The 23,096-nt window shown below is 37.7% G+C and overlaps 1 protein-coding gene across 6 annotated transcripts; it reads right to left on the bottom strand.

Annotated features, from left to right (window-relative positions):
- Positions 1 to 11,511: 11,511 nt before the first annotated feature.
- On the bottom strand, positions 11,512 to 22,663 carry LOC110666906 (probable starch synthase 4, chloroplastic/amyloplastic). Of its 6 annotated transcripts, none has more exons than XM_058137844.1 (15): positions 22,228 to 22,662; positions 21,466 to 21,984; positions 20,910 to 21,008; positions 20,757 to 20,809; positions 20,218 to 20,275; positions 19,769 to 19,851; positions 18,816 to 18,893; positions 17,785 to 17,864; positions 17,142 to 17,338; positions 16,332 to 16,406; positions 15,145 to 15,179; positions 14,739 to 14,844; positions 13,758 to 13,840; positions 12,538 to 12,611; positions 11,512 to 11,813 (listed from the first exon to the last, which is right to left on the bottom strand). In XM_058137844.1, the coding sequence occupies exons 1-15, from the start codon at positions 22,390 to 22,392 to the stop codon at positions 11,701 to 11,703; spliced, it is 1,818 nt and encodes a 605-aa protein (XP_057993827.1). In that variant the 5' UTR covers positions 22,393 to 22,662; the 3' UTR covers positions 11,512 to 11,700. The 6 variants fall into 6 exon arrangements, with proteins under 6 accessions (XP_057993827.1, XP_021683254.2, XP_057993831.1 ...); XM_021827562.2 differs by having other exon boundaries at positions 15,139 to 15,179; positions 22,228 to 22,661; XM_058137848.1 differs by having other exon boundaries at positions 15,139 to 15,179; positions 22,128 to 22,247.
- Positions 22,664 to 23,096: the final 433 nt, after the last annotated feature.

Here is a 23,096-nt window from a genome sequence, read left to right as displayed (position 1 = left end):
CACATGATTTTTATTGATTTGGAGAAGGCTTATGATAGTGTTCCAAGAGATGTCTTATGGAATGTGTTAGAACAAAATAGGGTATTTATTAGATACATACAAGTGTTGAAAGATATGTATGAAGGAGCAACTACTATTGTGCGCACAGTGGGAGAGAACACGAGATTTTCCGATCTCAATTGGATTACACTAAGGATTAGCTATAAACCTTTACCTTTTTACATTAGTTTTAGATGAATTGACGAAACATATACAATAGAGTATTCCTTAGTGCATGATGTTTGCAAATGATATTATTCTTTTAGATGAGACATGAGAAGGAGTCAATAGAAAGTTACAGCTTTGGAGAAGTACTCTAGAGTCAAAGGGCTTTAAGTTAAGTAGAACAAAGACAGAATACATGCATTGTAAGTTCAGTGAATGTCAAACTGGTGATAAGGAAGGAATTAATTTGGATAGCGAGATACTGTCCCAAAATAATCACTTTATGTAACACCCCTAATTTTTAAATTTATTATTTTATGAGTAAATATTAATATTTTATTTTATTTGAATTTTAGGAAATTATTTGAAATTTTTCTGATTTTAGAAATCGGGTTTGATTTTTCAGAAATATAAAACTTTAATATTTTTAAAAATTAATTTAAAGACCACGTGGCAAAACTAAAAATATATTTGGACTCTACAAATTTTTCTGAGTTTTCTAGAATTTTTTTTGAATTTTTGGGCATTATTTTCGGTCCCAAGGCAGACTAAAAAATTCAAAATTTTGTATTCTAAATCGAACCGGCCGAATCGAACCGGATCGAATCAGACCGATCGAATCGGACCAGCCTTTCTTTTTCTTCTTCTCCCTTCCGCGCGCGTCCCGTCTCTCTTCCTTTTTCTCCTGTTTTCTCTCTCCTCCCTCCTCCCCACGCCGGCCAGCCATCGCCCTAGCCTCCCCACCTTGCCGGCGCGCTGCCCCAGTGCTTCCCCATCGCCGGCCGCAGCCTGGAACGCTAGGAAAATGCGCACAAAGTCACGCAACACCTCGCCTTCCCGGCCGAAATCCGGCCGATCCAGCCACCGATTGGGCCGGGTCTTGTACACCTCGAGAGCTTTCCATAGACACCAAGAACACCAAAATCCATCTAGCAGTTTGCCTAATTTTTGTCCGGGAAGTTTTAGCCCATTTCGACTTTTAGGCTAGATTTCTCGCAAATCGTGAATCCCACGAGAAAACCGAGAGTACCAGAGCGCTCCACTAGTTGAGAGCTTCGCGGCAATATAAATTTCAAAATTTTCCGACATCGTTTTTCGGTGGGTTCTACGAAACTTCGTAGTGTTTTTTCGAGTATTAAATGAGCTTAGAAAATTTTGTAAAAATTATATACTAACCTCCGTGTTGCGGGATTCGTGTAGGTACCTTCAATTTGCGAAAATTCGACAGTTGCCCCGATCTGTGAATTTCCAGCCAGACAGACCGACTACCGAAAAAGTCTTGAAATTGGATCAGAATTTTGGCTACCCCACCGTTATCAGACTTCCCAAGCGTGTCCCCGGAGTCGGAATCAGCATAGGTAAACCCGAACCTTACTTTTTCATAATTTTCTAGTGCTTGAATTAGATTAAAAATTCATAAAATATTTATGGTAGCTCAGAAAATTATAATTTCTTTTGCATTAGCTTAGTAATGATGCTAAGGACCGTGAGGCAAAGTTTTAGAATTTTTAGAACTCATTTGGGTAGTTTTTGCAAGAGGGTTAAATTATAAGGATTAAACTATAATTTTACATGTTATGATTGATGACTGTTTGGATGGGCCCAAGAGGGGTTGTGTGATGTGATTGGATTGTGGATATATGATTTGTGGATATGGAAGTGTGTTGTAAGCCTTTTTGCAGGTTGGGTAAATCCTAGGTATAGGAGAGACTCTGCCGGATTTTCAGCATGACTTAGGATATCTTTGGTCTTTTTCTTAGTTTGTATTGAGTCAAATTTATTAAATGATTGTAATAAAATTGTCAGGTGAGCTGGGACAGTCTTCCTCCTCCGCCCAGCCCCTACAGTGATTACAGTCAAGTCTGTGAGTAAAATATTAATTTTAATTGTAATTTCGATATTATTATATATTCAAGCATGCCCATGCATCACTTATAAATGTGTATCTATGTAGTTAAACTCTAGGCATGTTTTATGTTGCATTCACAACTGTTAAAGTGCCATGGATGTTGTGGTAATTTGGAGCAGTGTGCGTAAGTTGGCGTGCGTGTGGTATGGTGTTGGCTATGGACAGGACGGGTAGACACGGCTTGAGATCTTTGCTGGGACCCGGCCCTTCAGGGTAGACACGGCTTGAGTTCTTCGCTGGGACCCCGATTTGGTATATTAAGCGAAAGTCCGGCTTGAGTTCTTCGCTGGCACAGGTTGGATTAAGAGGGCTGTATAGGGGATCAGCTCCCATATATGTATTGTTTGACCTTATCGGGTGTGTGAGTGCTCAAAATTACCTTTTTGCTGTTATGACGTGAAAATATTGGCAATGTTGCATTTCACTCTACAGGATGCATTAGCTTTAGATAGTTATAGAAATTATAGTTAAAATTGATATTTTACTCTCTGGGTCGAACGCTCACTCCTGTTCATTATTTTTTGAGGCTATAGGAGGATTATTGTTGTGGTTAACCTGCTTTTCTTCTTCGCAGGTCGTTTTTTTATGTTTGTGTAATTCTGTTAATTCCTAGAATTTCCGCATATGTTAGAAATATTTATTTGATTTGAGTCTGTAATATAATTGTCATGTTGGGCCTGTAAACTTACTAAAAGAATGTATGGTTGGATTGGATGAGAAAGCAGAACTCCCATTTGACTTTATGTTATTATGAGTATGTAGAGGGTGAGCTGAGCTCCCCAATTGATTATATGTTGTGTTTACAGGTCGGGTGAGTCAAAAACTCCCCGTTAAAAGGTCTATTTTATGGCCGGACTCTGTCCGGTTGAATACTTGAAATTGGGCCCAAATGGGCCTTAGAGTTGGGTTGAGGAATAGTTAGGCTTACTACGGGCCTCGGGGGCTTTAGGCTGGCCCAGGTCCTAGTACCGGTCCGGCCCATAGGTTGGATCGTGACAAATGTGGTATCAGAGCTTAGGCTCTAGATTCATAGGGAAAAATTGTCTAAAATGTTGGAAACAGCCTAATAGGAGTCACATGCAGAAAATAGAGTCCATATTCGTCTTGCATGGTCATCTTTGCTTCTAGTTTCTGCTTCATATAATTATGTGTAAATATAAGTATATAGAGCTGTGTAACATGCCGTTTGAATTTTTGTGGGCTAATGTTGCTGAATTTCAGGAAAATGCGTAGAAGCAGGAGAGTGCCACTGCACCAGAACCAGATGTACCTGACGAGGTGTCGGCACAGGATGAGACACTTACCCCGAGGAGGCGGGGTAGGAGGCCTAGAGCTGCTCAGGTAGAGGAGCATCCACCGCCAGTTCAGGATCAATCTTTTATGGCACAGGGTCCCATGGACCCAATGACAGCTACTCTAGCTGGTTTGTAGAGAACCATTGATATGATGGCACAGTATATGGTTCACCCTCCCCAACAGCAGTAGTCCACTGCACCAAGAGGAGAACCTTACAAACAGATAATTAATTTCAAGAAATTGATGCCTGGTACTTATGATGTGTCAGATGATGCCTATCGGTTTTTGGATTCCTGCAAACAGGCAGAGATGAAGTTGCAATTGACTGATAGGAGACTTATAGAGTGTGCGCAGCATGTCATGGGGCCTATGCCTAGACAATGGATGAATGACTACATATTACCTCGGATGGAAGGTTTGTCATGGACCCAGTTTGTGGAACTGTTTATCAACAGGTTTGTGCCAGAAAGTTTCAGAGACCAAAAGCAGTGGGCCTTTGAGGCCTTAAGGCAGAATGGCAGGTCTGTAGATGAATATGCTACAGAATTTCTCGAATTGAGCAGATATGCCCCTACAGCAGTGGCTACCGAAAGTATGAAGGTGAAAAGGTTCCTAAAGGGGCTGGACAGGGGGTATGCAAACCTGGCCATGTTGTCTGATCAGTCTTTTGATGTGGTAGTTGATCGAGCCTAACAGATTGAGATTAGCTACACCAGAGATGATAGTGGAAGAGCAAAGAAAAATAGAGTAGAGGGTTCTTCAGGTGTTCCTCACATGGGTGCTCCAGATAGCTGAGGCCAAAGTAATTACAGAGGAAAAAGTAGGAACAAGAGGAGTGATTTTAGACACAAATCTCGAGGATTCAGACTAGGGTACGGATCTAGCAGTGGTCACAGTTCAGGATATAGTAGTTCTGGGTCTGGTTCAGGATCCTCCTTAGCACATTGCGCACAATGTGGAAGAGGACATTTAGGACCTTGTCTGATGGGTTCAAGAGTATGTTTCAGGTGTGGCCAACCAGGTTACTTTGCTAGGGAATACCTCGTGTTCAGCGAGCCACAAATGGGCTCACAAGGTTCTGTTGCAAATGTTCCTTGTCAGTTTTATCCTGGTGCTTCCAGCATGGCAGGCAGTTAGCTCAGTGGCCAACAAGGCCGAGGACAAGGGGGGTGTGGATTTGGAGGCAGATCAGGAGGTAGAAGTCAATATCAGGATTCTGCCACCCAGGGTAGGGGTCAAGCTCGGGTCTCACCCTGACCCACCAGGATGCTCACGCTTCCAATGCAGTTGTGGCAGGTATTCTTCTAGTATGTTCCTATGAGGCTCGTGTTTTGATAGATCTGGGTGCAACGCACTCATTTGTCTCCCCAGTGTTTGCCATGAGATTGGATAGGAACCCTACAACTTTAGAATGCCCTTTGTCTGTAGCTACCCCGCTTAGTGACAACATAGATGTAGATATGGTTTTTTCAGGTAGCCCACTAGTAGTAGATGGAAGAATCCTTCCAGCAGACTTGGTTCCTCTGCCAGTAATGGATTTTGATGTAATATTGGGAATGGATTGGTTGGCAACTCATTATGCCACTTTAGACTGCAGGAACAAAAATGTGCATTCTCACATACCTGGTGTGGAAGAGTTTAGCTTTGATGGTGACAGGAGCGTGGCTCCAGATAATTTGGTGTCAGCAATTAGTGCTAGAAAAATATTGAGGCGTGGATGTCAAGGGTATTTGGCATTGATGAGAGATACATCTATAGAAGGTGTCAACATGGAAAATGTTCTTGTTATCAGAGAATTCATGATGTCTTCCCTGAAGAGCTTTCAGGGTTCCCACCAGGAACGGAAATAAAGTTCTGCATTGATGTTGTACCGGGTACAAACCCCATATCAATACTGCCTTATAAGATGGCACCAGCAGAATTGAAAGAACTGAAGGAGCAACTAGAGGAGCTTTTGGACAAGGGTTTCATACGTCCGAGCACTTCACCCTGGGGTGCTCCTGTTCTATTTGTGAGAAAGAAAATGGGTCATTGAGGTTGTGTATTGATTATAGACAGCTGAACAGGGTAACTGTGAAGAACCAGTATCCACTTCCTCAGATCGATAACCTGTTTGATCAGCTCCAATGAGCTAGATTCTTTTCCAAGATAGACCTACGATCAGGCTACCATCAGTTAAGAATCAAGAATGAGGATGTATCCAAAACAGCATTCAGGACAAGATATGGTCATTATGAGTTCTTGGTGATGTCTTTTGAACTCACTAATGCACCAGTAGCCTTTATAGACTTAATGAACAGGGTGTTCAGGCCATTCCTGGACCGTTTTGTCATCGTATTCATAGATGACATTTTGGTATACTCTCAGACCGAGGAAGAACACGTGTGGCATTTGAGGATGGTGTTGCAGACCTTGAGGGAGCACCAGCTATATGCCAAATTTTTAAAATGTGAATTTTGGCTAGAAAGCATCTCATTCTTGGGACACGTAGTTTCTAGTGAAGGCATTCAAGTGGATTCCAAGAAAATTGAGGCTGTAACTGATTGGCTTAGGCCTACAACAGTCACTGAGGTGCGAAGTTTTCTAGGCCTAGCTAGCTACTATAGGCGTTTTGTGCATGATTTTTCCAGGATAGCAGCTCCCCTAACTAAGTTGACGCGGAAAAATTTCTCATTCATTTGGACAGATGATTGTGAGGAGAGCTTCCAGAAGCTTAAGGAGTGTCTAACCACCGCCCCTGTGTTAACACCACCGACGAGTGATGAAGGGTATACCGTGTATTGTGACGCCTCCAGAGTTGGCTTAGGATGTGTTTTGATGCAAAATGGAAAAGTAGTGGCTTACGTTTCAAGGCAGCTGAAGAGGCATGAGCAGAACTACCCCACCCATGATTTGGAAATGGCGGCTGTAGTCTTTGCACTAAAGATTTGGAGACATTACCTGTATGGTAAAGTGTGCGAGATATACACCGACCACAAAAGTTTGAAGTACATCTTCCAATAGAGGGAATTAAATTTGAGACAGAGGAGATGGATGGAGCTTCTGAAGGACTATGACTGTACCATCCAGTACCACCTTGGGAAGGCCAATGTGGTAGCAGATGCTTTGAGCAGAAAATCTTCTGGTAGCTTGGCGCACATATCATTGGAGAAGAGACCGCTGATTCAGGAAGTATATGAGTTGATGGATCAAGGTCTGATCTTAGATCTTTCAGATGTTTTTTAGTGAGGCCAAACTTGCGAGACAGAGTTAGAGTTTTCCAGTACATAGACCAACAATTGATGATCATAGAAAAAGTACAACAGGGTGAAGTTGGTGAGTTTGGATTTGCCAATGATGGCGCCCTTATGCAAGGTTCCAGGATATGTGTGCCCGATATGGACAATCTCAGAAATGAAATCATACGAGAGGCACACTATACACTGTACAATATCCACCCAAGCTCCACCAAGATGTACCATGATGTGAAAGATAGTTATTGGTGAAATGACATGAAGAGAGACATAGCAAACTTTGTGTCCAAGTGCTTGACTTGTCAGAAGGTGAAATTTGAATATCAGAGGCCGTCAGGGAAGCTGCAAGAGCTCCCTATCCCAGAATGGAAGTGGAAAATGATTACTATGGATTTTGTGACTGGGTTGCCTCGTACCACGCTGGAATATGATTCGATATGGATAATTGTAGACCGTCTGACTAAATCAGTTCATTTCTTGCCTGTGAAGACTACATATTCTATGGCATAATACGCCCAGCTCTATATTCGAGAAATTGTCAGATTGCATGGAGTTCATGCTTCCGTAATATCTGACAGAGGGCCCCAGTTCACTTCTTAGTTTTGGAGGAAGTTGCAAGAGGCACTTGGCACACAGTTGAACTTTAGTACCGCTTTCCACCCTCAGACAGACGGGCAGTCCAAAGGGACAATCCAAACACTGGAAGTCATGCTTCGCATGTGTGTTTTGGATTTTGGAGGTCAATGGGATGATCAGCTACCCTTGGTGGAGTTTGCCTACAACAACAGTTATCATTCTAGCATAGGGATGGCACCCTATGAGACACTATATGGAAGAAAGTGTAGGTCTCCTCTGTGTTAGACGGAAATGGGAGAAGCGAAGGTGCATGATGTAGACCTAGTGCAATACACTTCAGAGATAGTTCCTTTAATCAGGGAACGATTGAAAACAGCTTTCAGTAGGCAGAAGAGTTATGCAGACCCCAAACGAAGGGATGTAGAATTTGCAGTAGGCGATTACGTATTTCTGAAGATTTCTCCGATGAAAGGAGTCATGAGATTTGGAAAGAAGGGCAAGTTGGCACCTCGATATATTGGACCTTTTGAGGTTACTGATAGAGTTGGAGCAGTTGCCTACCAGTTGGAGTTACCACCCAACCTTTCCCACGTTCATCCTGTATTCCACAGCTCCATGCTCAGGAAATACATTCCTGATCCTTCTCGTGTGTTACAGCTGGATGTAGTAGAGCTAAAAGAAAACCTAACGTTTGAGGAGCAAACTGTGGCCATAGTGGACTACCAAGTGAGGCAGCTAAGATCAAAACAGATCTCTATGGTTAAGGTTTTGTGGAGGAGCCAGTCAGTGGAAGAGTGCACCTAGGAGTTAGAGCGGGACATGCGTAGCAAGTACCTTATCTATTCAATGTGTAATTCTGTACTTTATTCTGCCTTGTGTAAAATTTGAAGACAAATTTTCTATAAAGAGGGAAGAATGTAACACCCCTAATTTTTAAATTTATTATTTTATGAGTAAATATTAATATTTTATTTTATTTGAATTTTAGGAAATTATTTGAAATTTTTTGAATTTTAGAAATCGAGTTTGATTTTCCGAAAATATAAAACTTTGATGATTTTTAAAAATTAATTTAAAGACCACATGGCAAAACTAAAAATATATTTGGACTCTACGAATTTTTCTGAGTTTTCTAGAATTTTTTCGGAATTTTTGGGCCTCGTTTTCGGTCCCAAGGCAGAGTAAAAAATTTAAAATTTTATATCATAAATCGAACCGACCGAATCGAACCGGACTGGATCGGACCAATCGAATCGGACAGACCTTTCTTTTTCTTCTTATCCCTTCCGCGCGCGTCCCGTCTCTCTTCCTTTCTCTCCCGTTTTCTGTCCTCCCTCCTCCCCACGCCGGCCAACCACTGCCCCAGCCTCCCCACCTCGCAGGTGCGTCGTCCCAGTGCTTCCCCATCGCCGACCGCCTCCTGGACAACGCGCGCAAAGTCACGCGACGCGCAGCGCGAAGCCTCTCCTTCCCGGCCGAAATCCGGCCGATCCGGCCACCGATTAGGCTGGGTCTTGTGTCAAACACCATCTACACCTCGAGAGCTTTCCATAGACACCAAGAACAGCAAAATCCATCGAGCGGTTTACCCAATTTTTGTCCGGGAAGTTTTAGCCAATTTCGATTTTTGGGCTAGATTTCTCGCAAACCGTGAATCCCACAAGAAAACAGAGAGTACCAGAGCGCTCCACTTGTCGAGAGCTTCGCGGCAATATAAATTTTAAAATTTTCTGACACCATTTTTCGGTGGGTCCCACGAAAATTCGTAGTGTTTTTTCGAGCATTAAATGAGCTTAGAAAATTCCGTAAAAATTATATACTAACCCCTATGTTGTGGGCTTCGTGTAAGTACCTTCAATTCACGAAAATTCGAGCTTACGATCAGTGAATTTCCTGGTCGCATGACCACCAAAAGTCTTGGAATTGGATCAGGATTTTGGCTACCCCACAGTTGTCAGACGTCCCGAGCGTGTCTCCGGAGTCGAAATCGGTATAGGTAAACCCGAACCTTACTTTTTCGTAATTTTCTAGTGCTTGAGTTAGATTAAAAATTCATAAAATATTTGTGCTAGCTCAGAAAATTATAATTCCTTTTGCATTAGCTTAGTAATAATGCTCAGGACCACGGGGCAAAGTTTTAGAATTTTTAAAACTTATTTGGATAGTTTTTGCAAGATGGTTAAATTATGAGGACTAAACTGTAATTTTACATGTTGTGATTGATGATTGTTTGGATGGGCCCAGGAGGGGTTGTGTGATGTGATTGGGTTGTGGATATGAAAGCGTGTTTTAAACCTTTTTGCAGGTTGGGTAAGTCCTAGGTATAGGGGAGACTCTGCCGGATTTTCGGCATGACTTAGGACATCTTTGGTCTTTTTCATAGTTTGTATTGAGTCAAATTTATTAAATGATTGTAATAAAATTGTCAGGTGAGCCGGGATAGCCTTCATCTTCCGCCCAGCCACCACAGTGACTGCAGTCAAGTCTGTGAGTAAAATATTAATTTTAATTGTAATTTCGATATTATTATATGTTCAAGCATGCCCATGGATCACTTATAAATATGTATCTATGTAGTTAAACTCTAGGCACGTTTTATGTTGCATTCACAACTGTTAAAGTGTAATGGATGTTGTTGTGGTAATTTGGAGCAGTGTGCGTGAGTTAGCGTACGTGTGGTATGGTGTTGGCTATGGACAGGACGGGTAGACACGGCTTAAGATCTTCGCTGGGACTTGGTCCTTCGTGGTAGACACGGCTTGAGTTCTTCGCTGGGACCCCGATTTGGTATATTAAGCGAAAGTCCGGCTTGAGTTCTTCGCTGGCACAGGTTGGATTAAGAGGGCTGTATAGGGGATCAACTCTCATATACGTATTGTTTGACCTTATCAAGTGTTTGAGTGCTCCAAATTACCTTTTTGCTGTTATGACGTGAAAATATTGACGATGTTGCATTTCACTCTACAGGATGCATTAGCTTTAGATAGTTATAGAAATTATAATTAAAATTGATATTTTACTCTCTGAGTCGAACGCTCACTCCTGTTCATTATTTTTCCAGGCTACAGGAGGATTATTGTTATGGTTAACCTGCTTTTCTTCTTTGCAGGTTGTTTATTTATGTTTTTGTAATTCTGTTAACTCCTAGAATTTCCGCATGTGTTAGAAATATTTATTTGATTTGAGTCTATAATATAATTGTCATGTTGGGCCTGTAAACTTATTAAACAAATGTATGGTTGGATTGGATGAGAGAGCTGAGCTCCCATTTGACTTGTTATTATGAGTATGTTGAGGGTGAGCTGAGCTCCCCAATTGATTATATGTTGTGTTTACAGGTCGGATGAGTCAAAAACTCCCCGTTAAAATATCCATTTTATGGCCAGACTCTGTCCGGTTGAATACTTGAAATTGGGCCCAAATGAGCCTTAGAGTTGGGTTGAGGAATAGTTAGGCTTACTACGGGTCTCGGAGGCTTTAGGCTAGCCCAGGTCCTAGTGCCGGTCCGGCCCATAGGTTGGGTCGTGACACTTTAAATATCTTGGCTCAGTCCTTCAAGTAGCTGGGGGATGTGAGGAGGATGTTAGTCATAAGATTAAAGCCGGATGGTTGAAGTGAAGACATACAACGGGAGTTTTATATGATCGCCAGATTTCCAAAGTTGAAAGGAAAATTTTACCATACAGCCATACAACCGGCTATGTTATAAGGTAGTGAGTTTTGGGTACTTAAGGAATCGTATACGTCTAAGATAAGAGTTGCAGAGATGAGAATGTTAAGGTGGATGAGTGACCATACTAGACTAGATAAAATTTGCAATGAGAGTATTAGAGAAAAAGTAGGAGTGGTGCCAATGAGGATAAGTTAAGAGAAGGGAGATTGAGGTGGTTTGGTCATGTGAAGCGTAGACATACGGAGGCTCCAGTTAGACAAGTAGAGCACGTTACGTTAGAGGATAAAAAGAAAAAAAGAGATAGACCTAAATTAACTTGGAGGATAGTAGTACAACATGACCTAGAAGCATTACACATTTCTGAGGATTTAATCCAAAATCGTTTAGAGTGGAGAAAGCGAATCTATATAGCCGACCCTAAAATTTTGGGATAAAGGCTTAGTTGAGTTGAGTTGAGTTGAGTTGTATGTCTTGAATTAATGACATTCCCTATAAATAGTAGGAGATAAGCAACACTTTTTCTATCCTGGTTATCGGCAAGTCTCAATAATTTTATATACAATATTGCATAAGCTAAGCTAATAGGAGAATTATTAGGGAGCTAGTTTATGAAAAGAAGGTAAAGAGCATAAATTCCAAGCTAAGTAGAACTAAAACAAAAAATATACATTGCAAATTCAAAATTGGAAGGGGAAGTGAGCAAGGGACACATAATGTTCACATAAAATCCAGCACTTGAACTTGCATTAAGGAGAAAACACCATAAATATGAGGCTTTGATGCATGTAGCAGATTTGACCGGGAAAACCTCAGGATGTCACCCTAACTGAGTCATAAATTTCAATATATTTCCCAGCTGTTTTGTTCCAGCTATTGTCAATTTCCATAACCTTCTGTACAATGCCATTCCACTCATCTGGTTCTGCAATGAAAATGAAAATGAAAACGAAACAAAAAAAAAAAAAAAAGATTTTAGCTAAATACATTAAAGTCGTGAAGCTTGTTGCCGTACATCTCTAATCAACAAACTATAACTCTCATTAGGGACCTATGGTTATCATTGAAATCCCATTAAAGCAACATTTTCAAGCCATCTCTGTGTGTGTGTGACCAGCAAAAGCCATCTCAAACCTGCTATGATAATTTAGAAAATTTAACTGCAAAAAAGAACTAGTTTGAGGGTCGAATTTACTGAAGCCATGCCAAAGATACCAAATTGTAATTCAACTTAGTGAGTGTCATTGTTATGTTGGAAAAATGTAAAGTTAACCATGTGTCCCAGTTGGTCTGATCAAAAAAATATAATTTTTATGACATGGTGATATAGCAGCACCATCATTGCAATTCATTGAGTAGCCCTTTGACCTCAGCATTTATCAGTAACTAACTGATATAGGGTCATCAACAGATTTGGACCAAATCAAAGTATATCCTAATCCAGTTTGCCAAATAAATTACTAAACTCAATCCAATCCATTAATCCGGTAAATTTTATAAACTTCAGTCCACATCCAAATCCAATCCCACTGAAAGCCATAATCAGGTAGATAAATGACCATGTATCTCCTACCTAAGCATAGAGTAAAAAGTTAGATAGGAAAACAAACGATCAACCAAGTGATGGAACTAATATAGACTGGACTTACTGTCTCTATAGTAAGCAAATGCACGATCTAGAGCCCAATTTAAGGATCCTTCATCAATTCCTTCAAAAACAAACCTGAATAAACACAATTATAATATTTCATTTTACAATATCGCAATTGACTGTTATTGACCTTCAATCCAATAATGTGAAACATAAACGGACAATAGCTACTCATCAGATTATGAGGCAGAAGCAGTTAAAACTTTTTATATGGACAGATGCAGAAACACATGTATGCATGTGCACTCCATCAATGCATTGACCTAAAACCAACTACTTCAGCAATGTTAGGAAACTGTTTGGCTAATTGCCCAAAAACTTAGTTGCAGAAGAAAATTATGACTTTTTTTTAAAACATTGAAAAGAATGCTTGAAATGATTAACAAGGATACGTTCAACCCAAAATGTGTGAAGGATGTCTTCATACACTAAAAATAAATGTACATAAAGTCTTCACATGTGTCTTTTCAAATATAGACCTCATAGCTTAAAACATAAATATAAATGAAACTCACTTTGTAAACATTGAATTACAATGAGAAGGGTGTTAACCAATGTCAGTTTGCACAATGCTTATTCATACAGATGATGACCATCAGTTAATATAACATCTAAAACAACTGTTAAAGATTGTATTCAAGGATTTCAAAGAAACCAAATGCACATAAAATTCTCCGTCAAGGGCCAGAGGAGTTTATCATCTTGCAAGCCACACTACTTCATAGTAACCAAGAACTTGACAACATATTATAATATAGCTTCAAAAAGGCCACAAATATGTGAGGCTTCATGACAGTGTATGCATGCGACACATCCAAATGGTAGAACCCAACTTTTGATATGTCAATGGCACCTGAAGTAGCACCATTATCAAGAATTAGCACAAATTGACTTTAATGGTCACATGATCCTCGGAAGGATCTATCAGTCAGACAGGTGCCGACCTTTTTCCTTTTTCCTTTTTCAATCTAAGTACTAAATCTATTCTTAGGGTAATAATATAATGACATAGCTATCATCTATACATGCTGAACAGAGGTAAACACATGATGACAATGGGTAATCATTGATACTGCTGAAAATAGATATACATCAATATAAACTTAGAACTCGTGCATTATGAAAAATATAAGGACAAGGCTAAAAGATAAAGAAGTAAAACTCATAATTAAAAATCATAATACACATTCCACGAAAACAAAAAAAGAATCATAATACCCATTAGCTGTCTCACGGTTTGACTGGTCATCCATGTCAAAGACAGTGTCTGCAAGGCCACCAGTCTTTCTAACCACCGGTACCTGAAACAATTATTAAAACTCAAGTGAGACTTTCACCTTAGTGTGGCACATTCCCTAAAATTTATACCACATATATGAAATATTCTTGTATGTCGACTCAACAATAGAGGTGAGCATTATTTGGTTCAAACCGAATAAACCGCCTTAATTCGGTAATTCAGTTCGGTTCAGTTTTATATTATAAAAATTTCGGTTATTTCGATTCGGTTCGATTTTGAAGAGAAAAAAATCAGTTAAACCGAACCGAACCAAATAGGTTTATTAATTTTTGAATTGATTTATTTTTATGAAAAATTTATGAATTATATATAATTTTATATATATAAATTGTTTAATTTCATTGATTAATGGTTATTAGGTTCAAACAAAGGTCAAAATCAGACTAAATAAATTGAAAATCAAGTCTAAATTAAAAAATAGTCAAAAATAAAAACCGATCAGTTTGAATCGAACCGAACCAAACCAAAATAGAGTGGTTCGGTTCGATTCGATTTTTCATCAATTTCGGTTTGGTTCTGTTTCTAAAATATGTAATTCATTTTTCATGATTTGATTTGGTTCAGTTCGGCTTGGTTCGGTTTGAACCGAATGATCACCCCTAGTCAACAAGTTCCAAAACAAGCCAACAACAAGTGACAGACAACAAAGTTCTAGCAAGCATTTATTGTATGCAATTGAATATTAATCAATTTTGTTAACATTGTTACTAACACAATTTCATACAATCAAAACCATCAAACCTTTAAACTTTAGACATTTTAGATCAAGAATTTTCTAGTAATATGAGCATCAAATGAGCAAAAAATAACTGAAATTACATTTTAACAGTACCACTTAAAATCATACTTTAGATGGTGAGATCAATTTCATTTTATACAGTTAGTACATACATACATACCGCACCATATCGCATTCCAATCATTTGGGAAAGTCCACATGGTTCAAATATGGATGGAACTAATACCATGTCTGCTGCAGCATAAAGCAAGTGGGAGAGCTCCTCACTGGTAAAAATGATAACAGTCAGCAACCAACTAATGTCCACTGCACGCTATTTCATGATATTAAAGGTATGCTAGTTTGTATGCATAGGAACCAATACAACTGTTGCAAGAAAGAATTCATTAGATAGTAGTAGGAGAAAAAAGTCATTGCACCCTGGAAAGGAGCGGAACTCCAGTGTTAGTGGAAAATAGAGAAAAGGACAAAAAAGGAGAGAGAGAGAGAGAGAGAGAGAGAGAGAGAGAGAGAGAATAGGTTCGAGGGAAGTCCTGAAATCAGTAAAGCAGATGATTTACCTATACATTAATAGGATACGGATTCTGGGACCATGACTATGCTGCAAAATAGAAAAATAAGCAAGTGTTCATTAGCTTGCAATAGTCATGCAGCGGAAATATAGATGTAACACGAGGGTAAAAAGGAGATGATATAAAAAGAGATTAACAAAACTAATAATTGAAAGAGTTCACAGTTGAACTACTGTATATTTTTTCATTCTATACGAATTGTTCCTATAGTTAAAAAAAAATTAAAGGACCTCTGATACATGAAAAAGGACCATTATATTGCATCTGTCCTGCATATTAAGGATCTGAGAATGCTAATTTGGAAAATCCTAACCTTCAATGTTTAGAAATAAATTGGAAGTACCAGGTAAATTAAAGGCATCTTAAGCAAAAAATTCTTGCAACAGAAACAGGTTTAAACAGAAAATTGAAGATGATGTTTCCAGCAGCTATTTAGAACACTTAGATTTTCAAGAAAAGAGGCCATCTGCTTCCAGAAAGCCTAAAGTACAAGCCTCAGCCTCAACAATAGACCTCTACCTCTTTTAAAACTCCTTGTATGCTGTAAAAAAAAAAAAAAAAATTGTTCCAATAATTTAAGAAAACATAGCTGCAACTTATGGTTGCATCAGATAGTAAGTAGTAACACAAAATTAGAGATAAAACTTATACTAACTAACACAAGAATGTAACCTTTTGAAAATATTCGATTAGGACCACTGAATAATACAATTACATTAAACACAGGACAAGATAATGCCCAGCAGGTGCCTTGGAACACAAAAGGGGCAAAAATATAAGTTGGATCTTACAACTTTATGCCAAGAGAAAACTTGTAACCTATTTACTCACTAGAAGTTGATTCTGGCAACCTGATGCAGATTCAAAACAGGGAATGAATGTGGCAAACATATTCTGTAAATCCACTTATTCATGTCTACACTTCTACGATTTATATAATCCTTGATTTAATTTTAATTACTCTTAGTCTCTTACCATTAAGGACACAAGCCATATATCATCGTCAATGAAAAGGGGAATCACCAACCCAGTGTCAAGCAAATGGAAAGTCAATAGTTATTAAAGGCGTATCAAGCCCATGTGAAACACCAGCAAGGGATAATACCATACACAAAGTGGAAGAAACATTTTTAATCTTGAATTATAGGAAAATCGATTAGACGTTAACCTAAATTCCATACCAACTCTGCAAGATGTTTGAATTCTCCTTCAACCCGGCCATCTGAAGCTTTTCCAAGGACAACCATCTGCCCACCCTGAATTTACTCCAATAATATAGAAAAAAGAAACATTAAATTCCAAAACTGCATCAAGCTTGGCAAACTTTTACATGGAATAGATGGCAGCAACAAAAAAGGAAAATGATACTTTTAGTTTGTAGATCTAGAACAACATCACACAAGCCTGAAGGACTATTTCAAGTTAGTGGTAATCCTGATGTTAGAAATTGGCATATCCATGTCCCAATACCAAATCAGGCATGAAGAAGAAAAAAAAAACTACAATCCATACAACAAAATCAATACACAAACTTGATGCTTATTAATACCGATTTTTTTTTTTTTTTTTTTTGGGGGGGTGGGGGAAGGAGGTGGGGGCGCTTATGTTTAGCCTATTATACTCGCAACTAGAGTTGTGCACACTACACAAAATAAAAGCTCGAATTTAACCATAGCATGAAACTTTTCTATGCTAATCATAGTCATAGTTACCATCTTGTTCAAAACTATTCAAGAATTTTAATTAGTTTTTCGTCTTTGTTGCAGGGTTGCCCCTAGGGCAGGAGGAGGAAGGGTAACAAGATAGAAGAATGACAACAACTGCCCAAGAAAAGAAGCAAACTTGAAAAGAATCTTAGGACAATAGTGTGCCCACAGCTCATATCTGATCACTAGAATGTTTAACAGAGGGTCTTAGTGGAGGAAAGAAGGAGAAAGAGAGCAGATTGTCTAAAAAAATTTCTCTTGGGAAAAGAGTATTGATAAACTTACAAGTTGTTCAACGTACTTAATTGCATGGATAATCAAATGAAGACCCTTCTGAGGAACTAGTCTACTTATACAAACAACCAAGGGGATCTTAAGCATTTTATCCAGCACATAGTTACCAGCTTCAATGCTTTCAGAAGCCATACCAAGTCCCCTTTGTACATAGTGTTTGCATAACTTCTTGCCCTCAATATTTTGAGCTGCAAAAATGAAATAGCAAGACATAAATACAAGATGAAATCCTTCAAATTTATATGTGAACAATATACTGCCTTTTTGAAACTTAGAAAGCACTGCTAACAATAGAGAAAGGCAAAAACCAGTACCATGACAAGATCAGATATGCATCCAAAACAGTTAAGCAGGAATATTTATATGTTTATTCCATTTCATTACCACAAATTTATATTAAACGAAAAGTGCAACAACAAATTTATTATGTTGCTAGCAATCAATTATATTAATGACAATTAAAGAATAAGTAAAATAAACTCAACAATAATCCTGTATTTCACACATCTAATTGTGTTATACAAATACATATGCATGTCAATTCCATGTGAAGAAGGGAAAAGCGTATTTCATAGAAATGAAAAATAAAAAAATCCTAAGTTAATTATTTGCAAATAACAAACTAACAGATTACCATTGAACTTGGCAGGCAGGAAAACATCAGCAGCAGGATTCCACATTGCAGTGTCTATCCCATTTAAAATACCAAAGTACCTATAAAATTGTGTAACACTAGTTTGATAGATGCAAAAAGAGTGGCAATCATAAAGCTATGCAAAAAAATAAGAAGGAAAAAGTAAAGTAGTCATGATACTAACTTCACAAACAGCTGAATGCAAAAAATGCAAAACTGCAATGTAGGAATGCATATGGATCAGTCAACTTTTCTGACTCCAAAGCACAGAGTACAGAAAAATATGTAACAAAACAGTTCAACAGTATTACAAAAAATATAAAAAAAATAAATAAATAAAAACTCTATATAGATTGTCATGTTAATGCTAACACCCAAGCTTTTCCAGTTCTTGCTGACTACCATAAACCTAAATAGTCCAACTGATGTAACCGTGAAATTTGAACAGGGAAAACAAGCATGAATTTAGTTGTTGAAAAAGTATTTTTCTTTCTTTTACAATAAAAAAATGGATTTTATACATTTATTGTATATAATTTTGTTCATCCATGTCAAGATGGAAAGGTATATAACCTGTACCAGTCTAATACAGGTTCTAAAAGGCTGCTGAAAAAGTCCAAACTTTACCTCAATAATCATGTGCCAGATCTTATATGCAAGTTGTAATTATGGCCTATCAAGTAATACTATGGTACTAATTACTAAAAACTAAAAAAAAAAGTCCCAGGTCCAAGCACATATCATTATAAAAATCCACCAATTAAGTACAAAAACAACTCTTCCCTTGTCAAAGAAATTTATATAAATATATTTATTTCTGTTATTTGGCATTTTAAAAGAGAAGGCATGTTGCAAATGAGAACCATAGAAAGTGGTTTTCCTGATTTCATCAACTTGCTTTTCATGAAATATTTTTTCAAATTTGGACAACAATAACCAAAAACAGAAAACATGATGATACTAAACAGCCCCTAAATAAATAAATATCATAGATTGCATATAGATCTAAGTTGGAAATATGGTAAGCATACTTATCACGATGTGTTATCAAGGTGCTTGCCAACCATCCAGAGCAGAGTGTTTCCTTGAGATATGTTGGAGAGACTGTACTGAAAAATGAAAGGAGAATTTGTTGCTTGACAACAAAACATAAATAAGGGCTGATAAACAGGTAGTATTGCTGAAATAAGTTGATGTCTACAGTCCTACTGGTTACACGCACTAGTAATATGTATAACAGGAAAAAAATTCACATCTATATTCTTAATGGTTTCACACATGGCATATCTTCGGCAATGTGTAAAAGTTACAATCTATTTTTTTAATCCACACACACAGCATATCTGCTGTGTTATATTGTAAAATAAATCCAACTCATAACAGCCATATATAGCTAACCATTTAATTATAATTTTAAGCCCAGGTATCCTAACTCTTCACATGCATCTCTGAAGTTTACAACATGCCAAAGGCAAATATAAAAGAAGAAATTGTGAATCATGCTGGAAATGATTGCAAACATTTAGAAGTTAGCATTTTATGTAACCTACCCCAAGGCTTACTTTATGGTCCACACACATGTAGGTCCAACCTTGCTGTTAATATTACTAGTTTACTACCACTCCACCTGATGCTAATTACATATTGACAAGAGAGATTGTAATTCACATATCTTCATAACTTTGATAAATATAGATCACCTTTCAAATCATGTGTCCTACATCTCCAAATAAGCCACAAAATTTTCAAGAAAAAAGGAGAATAGGATTTAAAATTTCATATTTGGTTAAAACTTACCTCAACAGCGACTTAATCAGGAATAACTAACATGTGGGTGTTCCATTATAAAAAATAAATAAATAAATAAATAATTGAGCGAGGTTCTTCACCTAGATTCATTAATCCAAATAGTATTATATTTAAATCCCACCATGCCAAATCACATAGCATCCATATAAGCCCACAAAACTGTAAGATTACTTACACTACTGCATTGCTGTACACTATTCCACCTTTCAATAAGCTTAACCTCTCAGGATTATGGCCAACTGTTCGATCATCAACTGCCTGCCAAATTAAAATGTAATAAAAATCTTCTAACATTTAGTCAATGGCAGGGGTGATTAGGGAATTCAGCAAGGACTGTAGGTGAATAGTTCCTATAGGAAGAAGAAGAAGAAGAAGAAGAAGAAGAAGAATATGCAAACCCACAAACACACTTTATCCATGGGAGCTTGCTACATGTTTATTGGCAAAGAAAAAAAAAAAAAAAAGAAAAAATGAAAAATGCAAATCCCTATTTGTGGACATTTAAATGCTCTCTAAAATCAATATGTGGCTTCAAGTGATGAAAATAAAACCACATACAAGCACATTTGCATATGTCGTGAAGAAAGTAAAACAATATGCAAGTAGATGCCATGAAATACTCACCTTATCAATAGTTGCATACAAAGACCCATCAAGACCACACTTGCTAAGTTGCTCTTGTCTGCAGCACAAAAGAAAGTCATAGTTATTACAATGATGGATTCTTTGGAGGAATAAAGGCAAATTTGACCCCTAAACTATAGGGCCATGTCCAAAATTGCCTAAATACTTTCAATTGGCCCAGCTAGGACAAAAGCATATTTTACAAAGGCAACAAATAAATACAATTTTATGTTTTTAAAAAATAAAAATAATATTAGTTTGTATTTAATAAATATTTTGCTTTAACAAAATTTTAAAATTAGAAACAAAAAAGGAAAAAAAAAAAAAACCCAACAATATGATTGGTTGGCTCACTTAATCGATCATGCCCTCTCTCTATAGAACAAATTTCTTACTCTAAATTCACCCAATTATTTGCTCCTAATTTCCTTCCTTCTTGAGCTTTTGGCTTCCTTTAATTGACTATGGTTGCAAAAAAGAAAAAATAGTAAATTTAGCTAAAATTATTCTTGAAAAAGAGAAGAGCAACAATAAGATACCGGCACTCTCCATAATGCTCCATATTGTGTATAGTCAATATGACTCGAGGCTTCTACAAACACAAAGTTTGATATTAAAAAATGAAAATTAGCCATTTTCTACCAAGTCAAAGCAGTATGTGCTCAGAATAGAACTAACAAAGGTATACAAACCTTAAGTGAAAGATACTGATACATATCCCAGTAAAGCAGAGGCAAAGCACCAGTCTGCCACTCATGGACATGAATAATGTCAGGTTGAATTCCTGCAACCTGTCAAGATGTATAATCTTGTTAGAAATTTGCAGCTAACAAATTGAGAACTCAAAGGTCCATTAAAATCAATGAAAGAGAGAAAGGTCCAAAACAAAATTAAGACCAAAAAATCATAAAACCACATGAGTTGAGATTGCATTTACATAATCAAGCTCTTTATTCCACTTATTTGAAGCTTGAGGGTAAATGCAGGTGTAAAAATTCTTGTGCAAGGTATCAACAACTGAAGATCAAGAAAAGCTCCATATGCAACTCTTGTAAATTCAAGCAGGTTTGGCTTTTCATCAATTTAATTTAGAAACTTGAACCCATGATATTTTATGTCTGTATTCCCAATTAAGCTCAAGTCATCCAACAAAAGGTTTTACTGTCAAAATCAAATGATACAAGCTCTTGAAAAGTGGAAACATAGACAATTAATTGGAGAGAGAAACTCGTTATGCAAGCAACAAACCTGCATCCATTCAAGACAAGCACGGCTAAAAAACAAATAAGCCTCCAACTCGTTGTATGAACCACCATACACATGTTGCCCCTTGAAGAATTCATTTGATGGCTCAATAAATATCACCGGAATCCCTGAAACTACTCCTCGATATGCATTAGTTGGGATCCAGTTCCCATCGTGATATGAATTATATGTAGTGATTAATGCCAAGTCATTAATTTGCTGCTTTTGAATGCACTCGTAGAAAGGAAGCATTATATCCACGGTATGCCCTCGCAACAGGCAAGCACGGGCAAGTCCAGTCACAACATCACCAAGGCCACCAACTTTGGCTATGGGTGCCATCTCAGCTGTAACGTGAACTACGTGCAAGAGATCGGAATCTTTGACAATGTCAGTTGGAACTTCAGGGCTTGCATCCCATGAAGGGAAATCCCTCTTCCAGAATGGGATTTCATCATCAGGAGAAGGCCAACCAAGTTCTTTCGAAACAAAACCAGAACTTTTTTGTTTCAAGGCGCCCGCCTGCAAAGATTGACATAACAAACCTATGAACCTTCACAACCATACACAAAACTACCCGTATTTTGCTAATGGCGAATATAATTTCATTTCATAGAAGTTGCAGACAACGTAATTGGGATTTTCCTAATTAAATCCAAAAGTACCTATTATTCCCTGAAATTCTGAAACTTGGCAGAAATTCAAGTATAAACTCAGACAAATATTGTATTTCAGAATCCAGCAACAGGAGAGAGAGAGGGAGACCTGTACAGAGAGATGGGTCGAAGTAAGGAGTGACAGAATGTTGAATTCAGAGGAAAAGAGGTGGTGGGTAGGCATTCCCTTCCTTTTCGGCAGCACTCCTTTCGTGGAATGGAAGCAGCATGGCTTACAAAACTTGCCCACTAATGCACTCTCCATTATCATCATCGTTACCTGATCTCTCTATAGTTTAAAGCAAAATCAGAAATTTTTAAGCAGAACACGATTGCATTGCTATTATCCGTTAAACAAAAAGAAAATTGGGGAAGACGGATTTTTTTCGTTTTCTTCTGTTGCCCAGAAGCTAGCAAGCTGCTTCTCGCTACTTGGAACACAAAATTAAGCAAAAATGGACCTGTAACGACGAATCTTGACAACAAAATGCAACAATTTTCATTAATCAATCATTGAAGTAATGACAACAGGCAACGGATCCGAATCCGTTCATAGTCATCTCAAATCGCAGGGTTAATTGCACTAATAGTCTTTGAATTTAGGGGTCTTTTCTTTTTTGTCCCTAAACTTCAATTCCTTTAAATAAAATCAATCAACTTAAGTTTTATTTTAAAAAAAATCACTTTCACATGCAATAACAGATTTTTCATTCAACATTAAAATTTTCTCTTTAAAATCTTTCCCTACTTTGTAATCAATGATAAACTGAGATTTTGTGATGGCATTAATTTCTTCTCTGTTTCTCTTGAAAAAATTATGAGTAAATTAAGCCATAACCTACTATGAAGAATGATTATCGCAATGAGGATATTACTTTTTTTAGAGATGAATAAAATAATTATTTTATTTTTTTGAAGTTGTAAAACTACTATTGCAGGTAAGAGATAGCAGGTAATAGTGACTTTTCTAGAAATGAA

The sequence above is a fragment of the Hevea brasiliensis genome, chromosome 16, assembly GCF_030052815.1.
Source record: "Hevea brasiliensis isolate MT/VB/25A 57/8 chromosome 16, ASM3005281v1, whole genome shotgun sequence".
Classification (NCBI taxonomy): domain Eukaryota; kingdom Viridiplantae; phylum Streptophyta; class Magnoliopsida; order Malpighiales; family Euphorbiaceae; genus Hevea; species Hevea brasiliensis.
This window is presented reverse-complemented; position numbering and strand designations above follow the sequence as displayed.